The sequence below is a fragment of the Camelus ferus genome, chromosome 14 (assembly GCF_009834535.1).
Source record: "Camelus ferus isolate YT-003-E chromosome 14, BCGSAC_Cfer_1.0, whole genome shotgun sequence".
Taxonomy (NCBI): Eukaryota; Metazoa; Chordata; class Mammalia; order Artiodactyla; family Camelidae; genus Camelus; species Camelus ferus.
In genome coordinates this window covers 22593832-22610185 of record NC_045709.1, presented here as the reverse complement: position 1 = coordinate 22610185, position 16354 = coordinate 22593832, and the positions used below count along the sequence as shown (strand labels likewise).

The window sequence follows — 16354 nt, the reverse complement described above, 5'->3', positions numbered from 1 at the left end:
TTGCAATGATTTCATATGTACATTTGCTTTATTAAAATTGTGGCACTTAATAGCAGAAATAATCACATGGCTTCACATCCAGAAGCAATACAATAGTGGAGGCGCAAACATTCCTTATGACCAAGAAAAGTAAAAAAGTTTCAGTATGTTCCATAAGCCCTTCATTGCATAAAATATTACATTTAGCATCATTTACAGCCAGCACACTTACATGAACTAATTATCATCGCCTTTCTCTTACACTCTGCAAAAGAAATATGTCCGCAGGACACTCAAACATGATAAAAACTGAATGCCAGTTCTGAGTCACTCCTAGGGGAAACACAAGCTGATAACTCCTCTTTATAGCCTGCTAGGTATCGTCACGGTGATTTTACAGTTGCTCCACGTCTTCAAAGTAAAATCCAAAACCTGCACTAAGTGCCACGTTGAGGGGCAACAGGGGTTCACTGCAGCACCTGTAGACGACAGAAGATTGCGTCGTGTTCAACCACACCACCTAAATGCTGACGTTTGTGGGGAATATGTACAAACAAAGCAGATGTCCTAACAGGTGACAAACGCTGCTCTGGCAAGCAGCTCCTGGGAGCGGCGTTAACATCTCCGGACTAGAACTGCCAGCAAGGGGTTCCCCCCGTGTGATCTCCATGAACTCGGAGGCCTGTAAACATAGGGTGGAAACACATGGAAGGTAAGGACGTAAAGTGCATCCAGCAAGTACGATCTGCAGATTCGCAATCAAGTAATATTCAGGATTAAAATACTGTACCGTTTGTTACACGTACTGAGGGCTTAATATGTAAAAGTGCAACAAATTCACAATCAGATCCAGCTGATAAGAAAATAATACATCCAAGAGGGTCCACTTAAAGAAGTGATAAACTCCAAAGACTTAATTCCCCTTCTTCGTTTAAACCAGTGGTATGTCCAGTGTTTCATGAGCGCCTTCAAAAATACCATGTTAAAAACATAAAATTAACTTCCTCCTAACCAGAGACACACACTCTTCTCTAACAAACGGCTAAGCTTTGGTTATATAAAGTGCTGTTCAAAACGTGCCATCCCAGCCAGCCCAGCACAGCCAGAGATTCTGCAGTCACCACCGTCCTCAAAACAACTCTGACTCCGCCTTCCGTCGACAGTCACGTCCAGACAACTGCACAGCGCCCCCACGCCGTCCACAGCGCGCTTCGCCACCCCTGCAGAGCTGGCGGCGGGGCCCGAGGAAGGACGCTGTCCGTGTTTGTGCTACAACCCGCTCAACAGCCAGCCCTGCTGTTTCTTCTCTAAGCACCTTCACGCCTTCTGTTGTATAAAATTCTCCAGTTTGATGATGATGCAGGCGGTGCACTCCATCACCCGCATGGCGACCTCAGAAGTGAACCTGTCATTTGGGATCTGTGGGAAGGGAAGCAGGTCGGGGTACCTTGTTTTCAAGCTGTCTACCCCGTAAGCCTCCAAGGTGTGGACATCATTCGTCAGCCCCTCCAGCTGCTGACTGTACTCCTCAATTTTCTGGGCAAGTGCCGTTGGCTTCACGTCCTTGTCAGACTTGCCCCTCACAGCGTAGTCGGCAGCGATCAGGGCCAGCTTGGTGGAAAGGTAGCATTTAAAGCACACCCATTCGTTGGCATTTTTGTGAAGGTCGTTCCTGGCGGCTGAGAAATTTGCCCTGGCTTGGCGTAACCACCTCCGCGCTTCCACGGGATTCCCAACGGACTTGAAGGTGGGAGGGACAAAGAACCTCTGGGAGTAGGTCTGCCCGGCGGGAGGGGGGCCCTGCTCCTTGTTCTGCTGTTGCCTCTCAGATTTATGGCTTGTTGCTTCTTGATTCCACGAGGTATAAAATCTCTGGAACGAGCACTTTTCTGACTGAAAGCGGGATGCTGGGGTTGAAAATGTTCGCCTCGAGGCTCTGTCAGCATTTTGGTCGAGAAAAGCCTGTTTCTCTAATCTGTTGATTTCATTCTGTAAGTGTTTGAACACTTCATTAGCAATGTCGTGATTCTCTGGGTTTTTGTCAGGGTGCCACTTCAAATACAACCGCCTAATAATCTTCTTCCTTTCAGACTCCGGGAGCTTCCACGCTTGCTCCACCACTGAAGTCACTTCTTTCAAAACTTCTGGTAAAGAATTCACCTTGAGCTTTCTGGGGGAGTGCTGCTTGGAAGAGGAGGTCTTGTGGCCCTCCTTCCCAGAGAAGAGGGGGGGGATGCTTCGCAGACCAGGGGCCGGGAACTCCGTGGGGCTGGTCGGCGTAGAAGGGGCGCTGTCCCTGCTCTGAGAGCTTTCCTCGGGCCTCGAGAACTTGTACAGATCGAGAGAGCTGACTATTTTATACTCGCTATAACCGATGTCAATCTGATATATCTTTCCCAGAAAACTAGAGTTGTCAGCATCTTCTCTTTCAACTTCCTGCACAATAATGGCATACGTGTACGTTGGCTGGTACGACCCATAGATGTCGCCACCTTCAGCATCCACGAGGTACCCGACGTACTCTCCCGGGTAGAAGACATTCATCGGATCCATCAGCAGAGTGTAATGAATCTCAGCAGGTATTGGGGTGCCGGGCATTGGAAGTTCAAGTTTTGAGGGTTCTGAAGAATCATATTTCACTCCTAAACTGTCAAGCTTCTCACTGATCCTGTAAATATCGTTGCACCCTAGCATAGCAATTAAATATGAAGTGTCAGAAATCAAGTTGTCAGTGGCCGACTTAAGCGTCATGGCCAAGGCCAAGAGGAAGTTAATGTCTTTGCTGTCTGAGTGCTGTATGTAGAGCAGGATGACTGCGTTCCCAAACCTCTTCAGAAAAGCAAACGTTTCACTCCTGCTGTGGGGAATAGGATTAAAACCCTTAACTCTTAACGTTGTTTGAAGCTTCTCGAAACAGGACACTTTCAGTCCTTCCCTTAGGGCTTTGCAAAGTCGTATGGCTTTTTCCTCATTGGCCAGGAAAGCATTATCGTTCTCGTGCTTCATGATTCTGATCAGGCCGGTGATGAACTGTTCAGAGGACAAGAGCAACTGCAGCCTTCCCTGCAGAGAGCACAGGGCTCCAAACTGGCAGACTTTGGGGGTCTCCTCATCCAGCTGCTCTTCAAGGATGCTGCTCAGCAGACGCGGCCTGAGCTTCTGGGGGAAGAGCATGATGAGCTTGGTGTGGAAGCCGTGGTCCTTCCCCAGGTAGCACTGGCTGAGATCCACCAGCATCTGCACGCCGATGTTCCCCTGGACCCTGCTCTTGTAGTGCGGCGCGTCATCAAACACCAGGATGCTGGACTTCACCAGCCTGCCGTCCTGGCTCGGCAGGTAGAGAGCCAGGTCCCGGACGCCCTCCAGATCACCCCGCACCTTGACGGAGTCATTCTGCAGACTCCTGAACAAGCCAGAGACTACTCTCTTCACAGTACGCATCTCGTTAGGATCTAACTGTTTTCCTTCGGAGTTTTTGAATATGCGGCTCAGCACTTCAACGTACTGCTTAGTTGAAATGATGTCTTCAGTGCCCAGGAGCTTGAACAACTGGTGGAAGGTGCCGAGTTCCAGAGGTAGCTTGTACAGGTAAGGTTTAAAATCGGACTCGTACTCCAGATTTATCACCACCTCCTCCGGCTTCAGAAGTTTCCAGCCATCTTCCACCATCACGAAAGCAACCCCCCGCAGCTGAAAACGGAACTCCCTTTTGTCTGCACTGAGAAATTCGTAAATGCTCCTTAAGACCTTTGCTCTAGTTTTTACCATTTCTTCATCCAAAGTTGTGATGTTGCATATGTTTCTGCAGTTATTAATGACCTTATCAAGGGGCGGGTCCAGGTTGACGTTAAGCAGACTTAGAACCTGTTCCAGTTGTTCTTGTGGGCCAAGCTCACTCCCCTCCTGTTCTCTGATACTCAAGGGTGTGGCTTTCTCTGGAAGAATAGGGCAGGATGTCCATAACAGCTGTAGCACATCACACTGCTTGAATTTGGGATTTACCTGTGCTCCATTGAACTTTATAAGAGGAAGTGTTCCATTTACCTCTTGATACTGAGGATGAAATCGAATGAATTCAGCAGGGGCCCGCTCAGGACATAAGAATGGTATTAAAGACAGTTCTTTCAGAAAATTTCCAGATAACAAGTCCATCCGTTCTTGGAATATATGATGCAGGAGGATATCGACTGTATTTTGCAATGTTTCTTTGGACCAGTTTTCAGTATTAGCTCTCACACTGACTTCCTTAGCAAACTGTAACAACTGCTGCTGAGAAAGTACATGTTTGAGTCCAATATTTCTTAAGAATTCTACCCAGGATGTCATGAATGCAACTTGATTTTTGGGTTTTATAAGTTGTTCCAATTTTTTAAAGAAGTCCTTAGGAATAAACAATTTTTCAGGAAGCATAACTTCAAAAACTCTCACAGTTCTATCATAGAAATGTTTGGCTTGCTTTAGTCGACTGTTAGCATCATAGATTATCAATAAACTTTCCAGTTTTTCAAAAAGTTGTTCCTTGATCTCTGACAATTCCTCAGCACTTGATAATCTATTCTTAAGATAGATCAAATGCTCTAATTTTGCATCATAAGAGAGATTTTCAATTTTTGGTAAGAGGTGTTTCAGATACACCTCCAGATCGTCTACAGGTACACAACCAAGCACTTCATACAGTTCTTTTAAGTGCATTTTTTCTTCTAGAAATGCAGAAGAGGATGACTGTGTCCACTTTTCCACTTCAGTTGACGGAATACTTTTTGTAAGCACATAGCATGTTCCAAATTTTGCGATGCTCATATAGCGACCACTAATGGATTTGTAACATGGAAGGGACTTTAAAATTTTTATGTCATCTTGGGACATCAAGTGATTCAAATTGCAGTTGAAATACATCAGAAGTGCTTCAAAGTCATTTTCTACTAATTTTTCTGTTCTAAATGTTGAAGTTTGGACCATATAATGCAGAGCCTTCAAAATGCTTGTGGGGCTCTCTATGTTTGCCGTGTGACATGACAACAGAGGAGCAAAGGCACTGTCTTTGGAGCAGATTTTGTTCAAAGCAAGCTGAATACAGCCAGCCTTCATGAGAGCATGAAAAACCTTGTCACTCTGGGCATTTGGGAAAACCGCGATGTGCATGAGGCTCAGAGGAAGCAGAACATCACCTTCAGGAACTACGAGCTGATTGGCTGAAACAGTAAACTTTGTCCCAGGGAGCAAGGCCCAGTCTTTTAGGGTGTCAACCACAAGGTCAAAGGTTGGCTGTGTCTCTTCTTGGTCTTCTTTCACATTTACAGATTCACTGATAAAATGCCATGCATTCTTAAGCCAAGACTCACTTGCAAAATTGTCTTTCCACTTTGTACAATTTTTGGTCTTATATTCACGAGGCAATACAGAGGATAACAGGTCCGCAAAGCTGGAAATGTCAAACACTTTTGCAACTTTACAGTTTAATAAAATATTACTGTATTTCAGATACAATGTATTCATGAACAAGTCTTTGCGGGATGGAATCAATTCATGGTATGTTGTTAGAAACTTGGGTCGTTTTGCATCAAACGTTTGCAAAACGCTGTCCAGTGTAATGAGAAGGGGCAGCCCCTCCACTTCAATCGCATTTTCTTCTGCATCCTTAAAACAATAATCCACTAGAAGTTTCAGACTGTGAAAAAGTTTCAGGTTAGTCTGCTGGAGGCGACAAGGCAGCTTGCCAATATGGCAGTTGGTATCAGGAGAGGAAAACGTCATTAAAAAAGATCTAACATCAGCAGGAGTGACATAACTAACAGGAATGTCAGCGTCTATAAGACAGTGATACAGATTAGCAGTTTCATCACAGTTATAAACCAGGTTGAAGCCAATTTCTAAAAGCAGGTGTTTCAGTCTGTAGACATTCTCTGCCACTGTTTTGCGCGTTGTGATATTATAATCTGCATTCTTAAGGTGCTGTAATTCATCCTGTAGTAAATTGTCAAAAAAGGGTCTCATTTTATTGGAAGTAGACATATTAATCCAAGTGATTATAACTGCAGAGTGCAAATCAGAGCCATCAATATTTGGAGCCCGAACGACAGGCAGGAGACGTTTCATGTCCTCGTGAATGCAACTGTAAAGCGCTTTCACTAGACAATACAGATCTGGCTGCAGATCAAGCCTGTTCACTGGGAAAAATGATAAAAACTTTTTTAAAGTGTCCTTTACAACATGAATAGGCGTGTTCTGTAAAACTGATAAGGTTGGGTCGGAACCAGGGAAATACCGTTTCTTCAGCTGGATTAGTAATTCTACATAGGCGGGAGCGATCAGGGCCGTCATCAAGCTGCTGTTCCAGTCGCTCCGAACACCGACCCCATTATCATCCCGCCACAGATTCCTCCGAGCCGAATCGAGAGCAAAGTGGCCGTTCACGTGAAAGGGCAACCCCGTCTCTAAAGAGAGGGGCAGAAAACAGAAGGCCCTGTGGGGTTTCTTGTAGTTGTGAGTAATGCAGGCAGCCACCCCACCCCGTGGGAAGAGAGTAATGTCTTGGTTCTTGTGAGCTGACACAACGCTCTTGGATACTTTTTCCATGGCTGAAAAACCTGACCTGTTACAAATGAGCCAAGTAGTAAGGTTTCCTTCCGAGTCTTCAGTATCCATAGTGTAGGTTATCTGTTGAACTGGTATGTCTTTGAGCTGCCTCTTTTTAGTAACACTGTCAATTACAGATGCATGAAACTGTTTCCTTTTCAGTCTGTCTCCATCAGTGATTTTACCCTTTACAGAATACAACACGTTTAGAGCTCCAGTAGCTTTATCTATTTCACAAATAGAAATTTTTTCCATGTGATTAAGAAACATTAAAAGCTCTGCCCCATCAGACCGCAATTTGTCCAAAAGATTCTGGACCATTCTGTCTGATGATGGGACTGAAGAAATTTCTGAAACTTTTGCCATTTCTGCATTACGAAGAGGAAATCTAAACATTGTGCAATTATCCAGTTTAAAGTGGGTTCCCAAATAAAGATCCAGAACATCTGAGAACTGTGTCCGAAAATCTGCATCCAAATCTCTGAACATGCGTCCAGGACTAACGGATGTGGCTCCTGGTGCGTATCTGGCATGAGGATCAAAAATACACAGGATGTCGTTGCCAGAGATAAAAGATGGGCAGTCTGTAATATGATAGACAGAATTGAAGCCTATCCCATACTGTCCAGTTTTACAAGGGTTTCCTTCTTTGGTGCCTTTTCCGAGATTCTGGATTCCTCTGACATCATCTTCTGTAAAAGGTTGGTTGTTATACACACACAGCGCTGGCCCCTGCAAAGGGGCCCACTTATCATCAAATATTCTATCAACTGGATGCTGCCTAGGGTCAAACACAAAACAGATTTCTGTGGCCTTTGCATCATCAGCATTTTGAAGAAGTTCTTTCAACATTTCCTTTTCTGAAGGATAGGCATTAAGGATACTCTTAATTCTGCTGGTCAGTTTTTCTTTCTGTCCAAATTCAGTGCCAAGGGTTGTGAAACAGATGTTGGACGCATACCTCTCCAAGGCTTTGTGTCGCTTTGGAACTGCTCCTAGTTTTACAGCTACTTCCCTAGGTATATCGGCGTGACAGTATTTCACAGTGGTATCCTTTACTTTTATCCAAGGACAATCATTGTAGCATAAAGATTTTGCAGGGAGAAGCTTAAGATTAGTATCTGGCAATAATATTTTGCCATAATTTTTCTCACAAAATTCTTGTTTCTTTTCTCTAATGAGACTCCATATTCCTTCACTAATTATTCGCCGGCAAAGCTGAAAATTCTCTTCTGTTATTTGCTTTGTTTCTCTTTCTTGGTCAATAGATTCCAAAACAAGGGCAAAATCTTCAACAGTAAAAGACTGCCTCACACCCACACTTTCAAAAAGTTCACGGAAATTATTTTTATATTTATTAGGCAACTGGTAAAGGTATGGGGCTGCTTCAAAATTTAAATGAAAAGAAACTTTTTCTGAGTCAACATACGCATTCTCAACTAGAATGAAGCTAAAGGTTTTTAGCTTTTCAATAATTGATGCCTTAGCAATGTCACTTTGCATCATTGCTTCATGAAGGTATTTGTAGCAAGCGTTGGTGATGGTCTCCTGGTACAATGTAATTCCATCATCAACTGATTTTGCAACTTTTTTCAACTGGTTTACAACCAGGTCCACTGTTGGCTTCCTTAGTAATCCCAAAAACTCTTTCACAGCCAAAGGCACTGAACCACAACCTCTGAAGGAATGTGAATTTTCATTTAGAATTGGTTGTAGAAGACAAATTATATCTTGATGCTCAGCTGTATAAAGGTCCGTTGCTGCAAACATGGTTTCAGGCTTAAAACTGTTACCTCTCCAGTCCAAAGAAAAACCTGCTGGTTTTGTCAGAAATGGAAGAAAGGGGATTGTTTGATATTTTGGAGCAAAGTCCTTTGCTCTGGGGTCCCTTATTTTTAGTTTTTCATCAATAAGACTTAGAAGGATGCTACTTCTTAGACAAGCAGCGCCATGATCACTTTTATTAATTTCGGCTACTGACTCTGCCCGTTCTAGCATGTCATCCCATAAAATGTCATCTTTCGCCATACCTAACTGAACTAATTTAATCAAAATAATAGGATTTAGATAATCCTGAGTAGAGCCATAAGGAAATCGTCCATCTTTAATATCAAATAACTTAGCAACTCGTCCTTCAGGGTGGATTAATCTTGATGGTAAAACCAAAGGATGCCCCTCCAAAGAGCAAGGAATACATGGCGTGACACGAAGAATTCCCGAGAACTCATCGATTTTTTCATTTAGAACAAAATTCATTAAAGGATCTCTGAGTTCTGCTTCAATTTCTTGAATATTTGGAAAAAACACTTCTGAAAAAAACTGTTTCTCTGAAAACGTATTTTCAAGCAGTATCTGTTTGCAGCCAGCTTCTTCAAATCCTAATTTTACTGAAGAAGGAAGTTCAACAGCACAAAGGTTTTTTGACCCAGTCTTCTTGAGGTATTTCAGAAATATTTTGAAGGCCGCTGGACCCACATCTCTCCTGTTAAGTATAGAATCATCTAGAAATCTCACATTCTTCATGGAAACCCATGTGGATCCGTCAGAGAAGACTCTTGTCAATTCCTTCCCTTTTCCGTGAGCTATATCTTCATAAAACCCTTGACAAATGACAGAAAAATCGTCGTGAACTGAGTCAGGATCAGGCCACACTGCATAGTAAGTATAACCCACTAGCTCCCCGCTGGCGGCCAGGTCCCGGAGGACGCCGAGTGCCTCCAAGTAAGCCTTCACGACGACGTGTCTCATGAAGGTGGCATTCCAGCGGCCTTTTGTGTCTGTCTTCCAGACCTCTTTTCTATTTGAAGTAACAGCAAAGCACCCGTTGATGTGAACTGGCAATCCTGTTTTTATTCGTAGGGGTAAATAGCAAAACACCTCTCCAGCCTGTGGTCTCACAGCCCACTTCTGGTCCTGGATCTCAGCCAGAAAAACTGCTACGGCCCCACAAGGAACCAGCCCCAGCCGCCTCCCACTCTCACTCAGGGAGAACCTGAGAGCCTCTCCTGTATCCATACAGGTACATATAAGCCACGTGGTACATTCCACTGTTTTTTGTGGCAACTCATCCGATGGCTTTTTGGATTGGCCAGACTTAGCCATTTCGAAGAGAGTCGCTGGGTCGTCATCCGGACCCCTAAAAAGCGGGGACTGTAAGTCAGCAATCCTTCTGAACACATGGTGAAATTCTTCCACTGTGATCTGAAGGATGCAAGATGACTTGGGTGCATCAGTGGGAAGCTTTTTGTTACTGCTGCCGCAAGTCTTCATGAGCTTAGCAGCTTCTTTTAAAACACTTAAGACCGGTGCAGTCAGTGCTTTAGAAGAGCACGACTTCTTTTTAATTATTATTGTATCTTGTGCTAAGCTGGGATTGGTTTCCTCAATTTTCAAGTACTTTAAATACATTGAGTTTACACTCTGAGTGAAAATGATAAGCCTGTGTCCGCAGAGACTGAATTCATCCACAAGAGAGTAGATATCTGCTGTGTTGTAGCAGGTACTGCTGACTTCGCTCACTTTTGCCTCCTGTTGAGTTCTAAAGGACAGTCGGAAAAGAGTCCCACTGTAGCTGTAAGGTGCTTCTACAGTCAACGGTAACTGACAGCCAAACACGTCTATAAATGGTTTGAACTGATTAGGAAATTTCCTAAGTCTTTTCTGTTGCTTACTCCAATTAATTTTGATCCCAGGATTAGACTTGTCTTTAATGTGCTTACTGATATGGTTTATGTTTGGATCAAACATTATCATGAATTCTCGACTCATGATGATGGGGATGTCAGTGATGTGGTACACGGAATTAAATCCCAGACCAAATTTTCCAACTTTGTCAACTTCTGCCCTTTTTAAGGATTCTCCTAACCTAGTTATGTTCACAAAGTCTGAGTCGGAGAACTCAGAATTATTGAATGACCAGAGCGCCGGCCCGTGACAAGCTGCCATTCCCGGGTCTAGGAGGTTCTCTCTAATGTCCATGTTTCTTCGCATGTCAATCATGAAGCTGCACTCCGTTGCGTTGGCATCATCTGCATTTTGAAGTAGCTCTTTAAAAATATCTGACACTGATGGGTATTCTTCCAGAATATTTTTAATTCTTACAGTAAGTGGTTCTCTTTGTCCTGACTGCTCGAATCCCATGTTCTCGGGATTGATCAGTCTCGTGCTGAGGCATGGGACTTTCAGCCACTCTGCAGTTTTCATGGGGATGTCCTCATGCACCAGAATGATTGGTTCCACTGAATCTTCCAGTAGGTCATTAAGGTCGTCAACTTTGATGTCACAGTAGCAGCACTCGTGAATTGGCTTCATGATAAGTTTAGAAGGGTCCTTGCTGTGATGTACAGGAACTGGTGTGTTGGGGCTTGCTGGGATCTGATTGCTGTACAGCCATCTGATGATGCTCAGCATAAGATGAAGATGCTGCTTGCTTTCTTGATCACTGAGATCTTGGCCACTTTTGAGATATATCTTCTGAATGACCATGGAAATATGATCTGATGTCAACTCTTCTATTGAACCACAGACCTTAAACAGCTGGTGGAATTTTGCCATGGTTTTAGGCACACTATGCAAATAAGGCTGAAGGTCAAGATCATGGAACGGTTTTATCACAGCTTGGGCAAGGGGACAAAACTTTTTGCCAGTCCAAACCCATGGAAATTTTAAGGCTCTGAAAGCATCTTTCCCTTCATTTAAATGATCATGCATGAATCCATAAATTTCAAGCAAAATATGCTGGAACTGGTAGTAGTCTTCATCACTAAAGGTTTTCGAGGTGTACCAGTCAACAACCATTTTAAAGTGCTTTAAGACAGCACTGATGCTAGGTTCTGTGAAGATCCCTAACGATTTTTCCAAGTTTACGTGGACGCTCTCGACAAGAGGAAGTGACGAGCCCACCAGAATCGCGTGGGCCGCGTCACACATATCCGGTGGTGCACAAAGGTCACAGAGATCTCCTCTCCAGACTAGAGAGCCTGGGTAATTTGGAGGCCTTTCCTTGCAAGCTGGAACCCACTTTATTTTCTTCAGTGTCATCTTTCCTTCAGTCGACTGCAACAAGGCGTGGTTCTTATTTAAAACCTGTAAGAGGGTTTTGGCTTTCTTCAGAAGAATGTCCTGATTTGGACAAGAACTGACCTGTAAGGCTTCAATTTTTTTGGCCACTTGCACAACATCTTTCTCTTTGAGACTGGCTTCATTTTTTAAACCAATCTGTCTTAAAGAGTGGAGAACATCTGGTGAGGTAAAAGCCGGTGGTGGAAAACATGTTTCCTCTTCGTTGTAAAAGAGATCCTTTAATACCTGTATATCCGGATCAAAGAGCTCACCGGCTGAGACCATCCGTTCCTGTGAGACCTGAATGAATTTTAATGGTATCAACCAATCAAGCACATTTGGATTCTCATTTTTCAAGGAGGACAGATTCTCAAGGACCCATAACATGAGATGTGCCATCTCTTCATGTGAATAAAATGCATTTTCAAGGTCTTTTAAAATAAGCTTTAAGCAACTGGTAGTCTTTAACTTCTCTACTTTCAGCAGGTTTGCCAAGCGGATGGTCGCCTCGTCGCTGCTGTCGATGACAGAGACCGAGAGCCGCAGGTCCGCCGGCAGCTTTGCCATGTGGTGCAAGACCCTGCAGCCTTTCAGTTTTGTGTAAGAGGAAACTCCCTGACTGGATGAGTGATTAATTCGCTTGAATATTGTCAGTTCCTGAATGATTCTTTTCTCCTTTTCACTGCTGTCAGTTAAGCTGGCCAAGAACTCCCTCAGGGCGTCCTTGTGCGTTGGAAGGAGCGAAGCTATCTGGTTACACAGTTTTTGCAAAGGCATCTTCTCCATTATCTGCAGAACAGCACTCGGTGATGGCGAATGAATGTATTTTTTAATAAGTGGATGTTGTATGGAGGCATCTAATTTTTTGAGAACAATCCCTCCAAGTTTCTGTACAATGTCTGCTAGGAATTCGGGAAGCTGTGCTTCAGATTCATCCTCTAAGATGACTAGGGATGGAATCCTGAGTCTAACGAGGTCCACGCACGTCTGACCTTCTTCTAGTGCAGCTCTAGGGATAAGTGGCATCTCATCAAATAAAGTCAGATCCTCTGAAAAATGTATATAGAGATTCTTCCAAACCATTTTAAGCCATGAAACAGGCGGGTGATTTTTGTCTTCATCAAATGGATACCACTGGACGATCAACTCTCTGCCAGGCCAGAACGTATTCACTACTTCTTTGATAAGACGTGCAAAACGATCTGGATTTAGAAGCTGCAGCTGAGTACATGGTCTTCCTGTAAATTACATAAAGAAATATTATGAATACATAAAATTCTGTTGTAACTTATTTAACTTTCTGTTCTTACAGATTAGATAGCACTAGAAAGTCTTTTGAAGAGTTTTAAGTATACTGTAAAAATGCAAAAATTCAGTGTAACGGAGCTGATAGAGAATCACACATTAATCCATATTTATAATTGCCTATGGGAGCAATAATTCTCTCTGGAAATTGCTTATTTTAAATATATGTAAAATGCATTTACATGTGTTTTTTAAATTATCCTATAATGTCCTACAAATAGAATCAACATGGAAAACAATTTTTAGTGGTTATTTGTCCACAAATAAAAGCATCAAAGAAAATGGGATAATTTTTTTTAAAGAACCATTTTATTTAAGGGTAATTTATAAGTAAACCCAATAAGAATTTCTGTTTTTCATGTTTCCAGGAGCCACATGGCTGCACAGAATAAAGAGTGGGCCCAAGGTGAGGGCACAGGGGCTGGCTGGCATCTCTGTCCCAGCTGATCAACGCCTTCAGAAGCTGAGGCCACAAGGAGACGTGGAGTTTCCTCTGCACCATTAGTTGGATGGGTGAACTAGGTGTCATGTAAGCTTTCTGGGACTCGATTTATCATCTGGAGAAAGGATGGGGATGAGGTCCTAGTGCTAAGACTGCTCTGTGCACGTGTCCAGGGTGGGAGCACATTCACAACCCTCCTTGGGACCGATCACTGACTAAAGTGCGCTCCTCTGGGCTCTGGGCCTCTGCAGAAATGCTTCAGGGACAAGCAACGGGAGCAAGTAGGGCACGACTGTGAAGGCAGGGGTTCCCCCCACCAAGCAGCTCCACTTCTGGGTGTTTTGTAAACTAGGAGACTGGTAAGATTCTGTCTGGAGGAAAAAGATTTTTGCCCAGTAGTCTAGAAAATAACTTTTTATTTCTAAGTGCATTTTGTGTTTCAGAGTATTTATAATACCAGTAGTAACAAAATTTTAAAATAACACTCTATACCTATAGGTATATATTTACCCATATAGTGGAATAAAAAGCATCTCAAATTCAATCTTATGGAAAACTAATACTCCATTTTCCCCCTATGTACATACAGTTTCTTAAAAGACTAATTTTGGGAAAAGCTATAAAAGAGGGCACACCTCAAGCCCCTTGGAATGTCTGTGTATCATTATTTGTTAACCCAGGAAGGACACCCGTGTTTCACAGACTCACACATCAGGAAGATGACCTTACCTTCTACCAAGAAAGTTATCTTTCATGTTACAATATGACACTTAAAATTACTGCCACAAAAGTTTAAGCAAGGGCACATTCTTACCTACATTCTGATTATTTACAGTTTCTACATTGTATGTAGACTTAGACTAAATCAAGTAGTAGTATTTAAGAAGTCAAAATCTTGCAGCAGTCTGACTAGTATAACCTCCTTGGTCTATGAATCCCATTAAAATATAATTGTTAAATTAATTTTTGAATGTTTTTAAAATGCTTACTGAATTGAATTAACTATAATAGAATATCTAAGTCATAAGGCAAGGATATAATGCCAAAGACAAGAAAAAAGAGTTAGAAATTAAAATTCAGAACACTCAAAAAACAAAAAAAAAAAGTCAAATATGCACCACACTGTGTTCTGTATTAATAATCACCACATGACATGCATTTTGTACAAAATCCTATGCAATATCCTTGCATGAAATTTGGCAATTTATAAAACACATACCTACCTTCAGGAAAATTACCTAATATCAATGTATAAATAAATGCCAAAAAGCACACATACCACATGTAACATGCGATTAACACCAGTCATGCTCAAATGAAAAAGCATCTTAGAAAATAAAGGAGAGAGAAAATGGAGTAAGAGCCAATTCTAAATACGTAAGTCGATTCAGTCTGAAGTCCTGACTTCTATTTATTTTGTATTTATGCCTTTAGCTTTTAACCCTAAAGTATAAACGAAAAAGTCTACATGCCCTGGGTTAGAAAGGCACTGAAATTGTGAAACACCTCTAAAGGTATCAGCAAAGTAATTTCACAGCATTTTAATAAATGGCTTGTGTTTCGTGGCCTGGCCTTTACAATTATCAGCACTGCCAAACGAGGTTAACTGTCTAGCACTGCAGGTGCTCCCGGAGATAGAAAGTTTTTATCTGAACTCTTACCAAATATGATGATTTAGCAATGACTCTTCAAAGAGTAATCTGTGCTTTACTGTAGATCAGTGCAAAGCAGTAACACCAACGTGAATCACTGTTCAAAGACTGCGCTCCGTTTTTTGTTTATTTCTGCATTTATGTTCAGTACTAACTTCGAGAAAGATTTTCAACATGGTTGGAAATAGGATATTAGTCTACTTCAGAATAAGGTGAGGGTCCCCTTAAATGGTATGCTGTATATCAGTCAAATCCCCAGAGAATCAAAAATTAAAAAAGGGAAAGAAATGGAGCGCACAGAGGAAGGGGAGGGCAGCCTGCCCGCTGCTCAACCCTCCGCCCTCCGCCGGGCGCCCTGCAAGCCCGGCACCAGCACAGGGCGCACCAAGCGGCCAGTGGAAACCTACCGGCTAAGGGGGAAGGCACCGAGGTGGTTCACAAGAGCCCTTGTGACCACACTTCTCCAGAAGTCAGCACGATGCTGCTGCCGCCACCTCCGTGAGCCGGGGCGGGGCCCGCGGCGGGGAGATGCCGGCGTGCCCGGGCAGGAGGCGGCGGGCGGCAGCGCACACCCAGCCTGCCTTCCCGTGGGTCACACCAGGAGACGTGAGAGCGCGGAGTCACGGCAGCTGTGACTGAGAAGCCACTTTTAGCACAAGCTAGAAACCAAAATTAATATTTATATGAATTCTCAGTGACTTGGTTTCTAAATTAATTGTAATATAGGTATTGCCTGCTTCAGGGAATAGACTGACTCCAAATATAATGTCTACTATAAAAACAATTTCTTATAAAGCAAATCCTACATCCTCTAATTTTCCAAGTGAAACATGAACTGGGGGGAAATAATACAAATTGAGTCAAAACTTGTTTTAAAAAAAAGACAGTAAATGCCACTCGGCCTTGCAAGAACTACCGGCCGACTGTTCTGACTGCAAGCCGTCGGCCGCCCGCGCTCCTGGCGGCCCGTCTGCATGAGGGCTTCTCGCCTCATCGTCACAGGTCCCAGGGTGGATTCGCCTTCATCCTGTTAGTCTCAGTATTTATGTGCACCATTTCACAGGTGTGTGTGCTCTCACACTTTCCCATAAAATACCACAGCTTAAAATACAAATTTCAGCATCGTTCTCTCATTTGAGACTAAATGGTCTATGAAATCATGTTTCCAAGTCATTTAAATACGATTTTCTTGTGGTGTGTGTTAACAGTCATCTAAATTCCTCTGTTAGTATAGTTTCCTCTCTCCTTTAGTAGTTATTACCATCAGAAAAAAAAAAGGTTGACGTAATTTCTAGCTACTTAGGTAAATGAAAAAACAGGATTCAAAGAATCAAATGAA

General features: G+C 42.9%; 1 protein-coding gene across 5 annotated transcripts in view; it reads right to left on the bottom strand.

Annotated features, from left to right (window-relative positions):
- The window catches only part of SACS (sacsin molecular chaperone), a 66210-nt gene continuing 49856 nt past the window's right edge, over positions 1-16354 (bottom strand). For 4 of the 5 annotated variants that reach the window (XM_032496449.1, XM_032496451.1, XM_032496450.1 and 1 more), the window contains one exon: positions 1-12854. In XM_032496449.1, coding sequence (XP_032352340.1) covers positions 1297-12854 — 11558 coding nt within the window. In that variant the 3' untranslated portion in view covers positions 1-1296. The remainder of the gene's footprint in view (positions 12855-16354) is intronic. The other variant, XR_004325811.1, reaches the window with a different exon arrangement.